Below are 6,551 nucleotides of genomic sequence, written 5' to 3' on the forward strand. Positions count from 1 at the left end.
GTTAACACATCACAGTATCAGATGTGTACAGTGCTGCTGCGTGCCATCTAATCTCTGTCTCACACTAATCCAAGTGATTTGTATTCTGGCTAGCAAAAATACAAAAGCACATTGCTTTTCCTGCTTATATTGAGAATCGAAATTCAAGCTCTGAGAGATTGCGATTTACTGAATCTTTGTCTGCTGAAATTTTCAGGATATCTGACCGAATCAAGTGATAATATACCTGCTGCGCATACAAAGGGGTAACTTGAAAAGGTGCGCTTGTTATGTTAAACCATCACAAATATGGCAACAAAAGGGCAGTTTGGTAGAGAAAAGAACTTGAAGACCACATCAAGTCGCGAAGGACGGCAAAGGGGAAATTTTCAACCAGCACAATTTGTGCCAGTGCCAAAGGCGAACCTCTCAGCAGCCAGTGGAAATATTGACGGAAAATTTGAAGATAGAATCAGAGTTGTGAAGAATGATAAGATCCGAAGGCAGGGAGAACCTCGGAATGTAGAAGGGGATGCAACCTTGAAGAGCTCAAAACCATGGCCTGCACGAAAGACTGCTACTGTTGATGAACTTGTCAAGCATATGTCCAAAGTTCCTTCATATTTACAGCGTAAAGAGACGGCTGACCATCTTCAGGACAAGGCACTGAATGTTGGGGTTCTTGAGTGGGGCCTTCTTGCAAGGTGGTCTCATGAACAAAAGCATGAGCTCTCTAGCAGCCATGGGGCCTCTCCATCTGATACCAGTAGATCTGCTCTCTTCTCTTCTCCATCTAATTCTTCTGCAAGCCCAAGCAGTAAATCTCTTGATAGCAATCAATCTCCTCCACTGAATGACCATCAGCATTGTTCTATGAGGTCTCATCAAGGTAGTCCTCTGGACAAACACCATGAGAAGGCCAATTCACCTAGCCCGAATTCGGCAGTGCTGAGCTTGTTGCCAGGACATGGTAAGTATCCGTGTGCAGAGAACAGTGGTGACTATAGGGGCTTAAATCTCAGCAAATTGTGTCTACCACCAGAATCTATGACCGCTGCCTATGGGAGTTGCACGCCACATGAAATGGTTGATGATGAAGATACTGCAAGGAAGATAGAGGATGTTGTTCATCACTGTTCGCGCCGGCTTTTTGCAGATGATGACAACATTGGGCGAAATTTCTTCACATCCCATGACAATGATTCCACCCATGTGATAGAAACAGAAAGAAATGGCAGTAGGTCACCTGTTGGTTTCTTTGAGGATATTGGCCAGTCACCTGAATTTCCTCAAATTCCACACTCCTGTCCACTCCCCATCATGGATTCAGCTGAAGAGCCTGCCACCAGTACCACTACTGCTAGAGTTGATTTTGTCAGTGCAGCTGTAACAAGAGGTGAAAACTGTAACCGACACAAATCTGCCACTAGTGTCGCTAAGAAACCACCTCAAATTAGCTCAAAGTTCAGTGATATGGATGTGTTGCCTGATCGTCATTTTGTTTCTGGCCTGAATAGAGTGAGCCGATGCTCTAGCCTGAAGGAAGCACCATCTCCTCGACGGCCTGACACTTCCGTGGATAAGATTGACGAGGACAAACGATCAAGCAGCAAAGGTAGGCGCAGTCCATTGAGGAGAATGTTAGATCCATTATTAAAGTCTAGGCAAACATCCACTTCTGTGCCCGTTCAACCTTCATTTGTTCCAAAGTGTCATCTGCCAAGCAATACCAATAAGCAGTCTCTTATCTTGGAAGGATCTGGGTCACAAAATGTGCATCGCAGGTCAGTTGATGCAGTAGTCAGTTCAAATAACCATGCTGAAGCAAACATAAACCAGCCTCCTCGTGTGTTATTGAACTGCGAGAGGTACCTCCAACAAGAAAGGGATTCAAGAACAACAAGGCAAGCGCTTCTGCAGCTAGCATGGAAAAATGGCCTACCTCTGTTCATGCTTTCTTTTGGTGATTCTGATATCCTGGCGGCCACTGTGAGAAGGAAAAGCATCTCTGATAAGGAGGATCTAGAAAGTGCATATACTTTATTCACTGTTGAAGAGCCCAAGAAAAAAAGTGGAGCTTGGATCACAACGGCTAATAAGAACAAGAAACATCAACTGGTATCCAGCATTGTTGGGGAATTGAAGATCTCACGCCGAAAATCAAGATGCTCCCACACAAAAGATTTTCATGTTCACAGGGAATTTGTGCTGGTTGGTTCTGAATTGCTACCGACACCTGTGGAATCAGGTGATTCACACATTAGCAGAGAGATTGGGGCTTTTATCAGCACTGTGCCTCAGATATCAGAAACTCGTCATCGAAGTAGTTCAGCACCAATTGGCTGCTCTTGCCCTCCTCTGGGAAACTTCCACGCTAACATGACAAGTACTAATTCTGCCCCAGCCAGTGTTATTGCCATACTACCTAATGGCTTTCACGGCACACCAACTTCAGGGCAACTTTTACCGCTGATGGAGAGGTGGAGATCAGGAGGCTCATGCGACTGTGGTGGGTGGGATGAAGGTTGCATGCTGAGTGTCCTCACTGACAACACCCAAGAATACAAAGGTTCTATGCCTATTCAGGAGAACCAGACACAGGATGGCAGTCATCGGTTTGACTTGCTTACTCAGGTGTGTGCTTGCACTTCCTTACTCTTGCTTGCTTCCAGGGTTTATATGTATAAGTCACGACAGAACAAATCAACTGACACGTTATGTATCCTATATTTATAGGGTCGCTCGTGGGAAGATCGACATGCCTTCAGCATGGTTTCATTTAAAGAAGGGTTGTACGCAGTCGAATTCAGTTCATCCATTGCTTTACTTCAGGCTTTTGCGATGTGTATAGTGATGCTTCACGGCAGGTGCCCTGTGAGGCCGCAGGCCGATATGCCTGCGGCGCAAGAACATACATTGCTTGCAGATCAAAAGCTCAAGGCTATGGCAGCCAGCCAAGGTAGAGCTCGGCCCAGTTATGTGCCACACCAGCCCCCTTTATCTCCTGTAGGGCGAGCCTAACTCCTTGCATGATAAAATTGTTTTTCTTTTACTTTCTCTCTTGTAATTTGAGTAGTGCTGTTGGGCCAGTATATAATGGTCCTTGTGAGATCCACACATCGCGAAGTAATGAATCTTATGCAACTGGCTTTAGGGGTAGCTAGCTATCTGTACATGTAAATGTGACTATGTGATGCTGCTGCAAGGCTCATCTCAGTGCTTATTTACCCCTTCAATGTGCTCTGTTCTGTGTCAGTCAATCCCATGCAGAAATTGTATGCCTTGTTTATATTTTTCTGTGCAGCAATGTTGTTGGCTGCAGTTTCATCTAGGTCTGTTCTTGTCTGTCAAGTATCAACACTTCCTAGTACATTTCCTCTAGAGAAATGTTGTTCCCTGCTCTCTTAACACTTTGTGATTCTCCGTGCCAGTACATTGCCAATGCTTCCTAGTACATTCGGCCATCGTGTGTCAATCCCAGGAAGAAATGGCATACCTTGTTTATATTTTTATCTAGAGCAATGTTGTTGGCTGCAGTTTCATCTATCTGTTCTTGTTTGTTGAGTGTCAACACTTCCTAGTAGATTTCCTCTGGAGAAATGTTGTTCGCTGCTCTGTTAACACTTTTTGATTGCATGTGCCAGTCAATTGTCAACGCTTCCTAGTACATTCAGACATCGTGTGTCAGTCAATCTCATGCAGAAATGGTATACCTTGTTTACATTTTTCACTACAGAAATGTTGTTCATTGCAGTTTCATCTAGCTCAATTTTTACTACAGAAATGTTGTTCTTTGCAGTTTCATCTAGCTCTATTATTGTGTTTTGAGTGTCAACATTTCCTCAGCTCCAAAGAATTGAGGTCCCTGTGGCGTCAGGTATATTCTTCAGAAAACCCCAGCTGAGCAAGACAAGTTAATCTCTATTATGTGACCAAGCGGAATTGGGATTCTTTTTAAAAGAACTTCTACATTGACGAGCTCAATTAAGCTCTTTACAATACACATATACATGTAGTCCGAATTGCTAGAAATGGTATACCTTGTTTACATTTTAATCTACACAAATGTCGTTCTTTCCAGTTTCATCTAGTTATTTTCTTGTCTGTCAAGTGTCAGCACTTCGTAGCACATTCAGCTCACAGGTATTGAAGTTTCTGTGGCGTCATATACTTTCATCAGAAGAATCCAGTTATGCTACTAGCTCCCGGGCTTTCAGACTTTTTGTCCGGGCCTGGCTTCGGCCTGTTTTTAGCACTGGATTTTTCTTAGCTTGGCCCGGCCCATAGGTTACCCAGTTATGCTACTAGCTCACTCCTGACCCCAATTCTAGTCCGAATTACCGCGAGCACTATATTTCGCTCCATACAAGGTCTGTTACAACTCCATATGGCAACGGAGACACTAACCACTGGTTATTGCTTAACCATAACTATCCCCGTGCTGCAAAATTTTCTCCGTCCCCATCCCACTAACTGTTATGGGGTCAGTTCTTTTACCATCTCCATCCCCATCGGGTAAATAAATAACCATCGGTTAACCATCCCTGCTTTAGCTAGTAACTATTAGCACAAAATAAAATGACAACATGGTAGGATGATAGGGCTGGCTATATCAGGAGTTTAGGAAGGAGAGGCGAGCGTTTGGGAGTTGGGATTTGGGGACTACGGAGGTTGGGGACGGGAGGGGAAATGTGAGTATAATAGGATTAGGGGTTTTTGGTATCTATACACACCTATCTTGTACCATATATAGTGTCACATGTCATGTGCCCAACGGGGATTTCATGGTTATCGGGTATGGATAGTGGTAACACAGACCCATCCCCACCTTGCGTAATGGGGAGAGTTTGCCTCCAATAAAACCCCCACGAGAATGAAGTATTAACCAAAACCATCCCCGGTGAGTTATGCACAATTTTGAGTGTGAACCTTTTTAACAGGTGAACAATTTTTAAATATGAACCATTTTTAATCATGAACTTTTTCCTCGGTAAAAAAATTATGAATATGAGTCTTTTGACTCGGTGAACAATTTATAACTTAGTGAACAATTTTAAATATGAACCATTTTTAAACTTGTTTTTTTAAAACCTGGTGAACAATTTAAATGTGAACCTTTTTGCATGGTGCTTTTTAAAAAATATGAACCATTTTTAATCATGGACTTTTTTACTAGGTGAGATAATTTTAAGTTGTGGAAAATTTAAAATCTAAACGTTTTATTTACCTCATGAACCATTTTAAAATATGAATATTTTTGAAATTATAAATAATTTTGAAAATTGACATTTTAAAGTCATGAAGATATTATGAGCCTGTTCTTAATATCATAAACGTTTTTTAATATATTTTTTCTAAGAAATATCGCTTTTCACATTTAGTTTTTGATAAATGGTTCTCACATTTAATTTTTTTCAAGAAATAGATTTAATACGAAAACATATTTTTTTTAAAAAATAAAAAATAAAAGGAAAAGAAGCACTCATGCGTGGGCTCGAACATGCACTGGTACAAGTGGTACCTGCTCGCTACAGTATTTCTTCACAAGGCTGAGGTGGCTTTTTTTTTGGAAAAAGCTGTGTTTCCTCCGGAGGCTCCGTCCCACGCTGCCTCCGGATCGCGCACCGTGCGATGTTGTTCGATCGCGCGTGCTCCGTCCGCCACGCGTCCTTTGATGGCCCACCATCTACGTTATCTCTTCCTCACCTGGTCTCTCGCAGCCACTCAATCCCCCCATCTCCTTTCTCCTATCACGCCCGCCACCGAGCACAAATCGACCAGCTCGCCGGCGCCATCTCACCACCGTGTCACCGTCCTTCTCCCTCCAACGTGGCGCTGCTGTCTTTCCCCCACCAACGCGCCGCCCGCTTCCCCATCTTGATTCGCGTCCACGGGGAACCCGGACACTCGGTGACGGCGAGGCAAGCCGTGTTGGCGGGGCATGGCGGTGCTCGCAAGTGGTCGGCGGTGAAGCTGCGAACGGCGGCCGGCGCCGCGCTACCAGCGGTGGGCGGTGGTGTGCAGCGATGCTGCGATTAGAGCTGCTACCAAAAGTGGGCGGCGGTGATGCAAGCGGTGTTGCGAGAGGCGGCCGGCGCGGCTCCCCATGAGCGGCGCGAACCTGCTCCCACAGGGCGGCCGTCAATGCTCCCTACGGCCGCCGGAGATGCTCCCATGGGTGGCCGTCGATGCTACCTACGGCCGGCAGAGATGCTCCCATGGCGGCCGTCGATGCTCCCTAGGGAGAGCGGAGATGCTCCCATGGGCGGTCGTCGATGCTCCCAAGGGCGGGCGGAGATGCTACCATGGGTGGCCGTCGAAGCTCCCTAGGGTGAGCGAAGATGCTCCCATGGGCGGCGGGCGCTGCTCCCACAGACGGTCGGCACTGCTCCCACAAGCGGCGGGAGCTGCTCCCACGGACTGGCGGAGATGCTCCCACAAGCGGCGGGAGCTGCTCCCACGGCTCGGCGGAGATGCTCCCACGGCGGTCGGCGATGCTCCCACGGATGGTCGGCACCGCCGCGGCGGGTGCTCGCTCCGGCCCACGGCCCGGCGGAGATGCTCCCACGGCC

The 6,551-nt window shown here is 46.1% G+C and overlaps 1 protein-coding gene across 1 annotated transcript; it reads left to right on the forward strand.

Moving 5' to 3' along the window:
- Positions 1–207: 207 nt before the first annotated feature.
- LOC124697877 lies at positions 208–3,206 on the forward strand. Its single transcript, XM_047230409.1, has 2 exons — positions 208–2,613; positions 2,716–3,206. The coding sequence occupies exons 1-2, from the start codon at positions 289–291 to the stop codon at positions 2,998–3,000; spliced, it is 2,610 nt and encodes an 869-aa protein (XP_047086365.1). The 5' UTR covers positions 208–288; the 3' UTR covers positions 3,001–3,206.
- Positions 3,207–6,551: the final 3,345 nt, after the last annotated feature.

This window comes from Lolium rigidum, chromosome 3 (genome assembly GCF_022539505.1).
Source record: "Lolium rigidum isolate FL_2022 chromosome 3, APGP_CSIRO_Lrig_0.1, whole genome shotgun sequence".
Taxonomy (NCBI): domain Eukaryota; kingdom Viridiplantae; phylum Streptophyta; class Magnoliopsida; order Poales; family Poaceae; genus Lolium; species Lolium rigidum.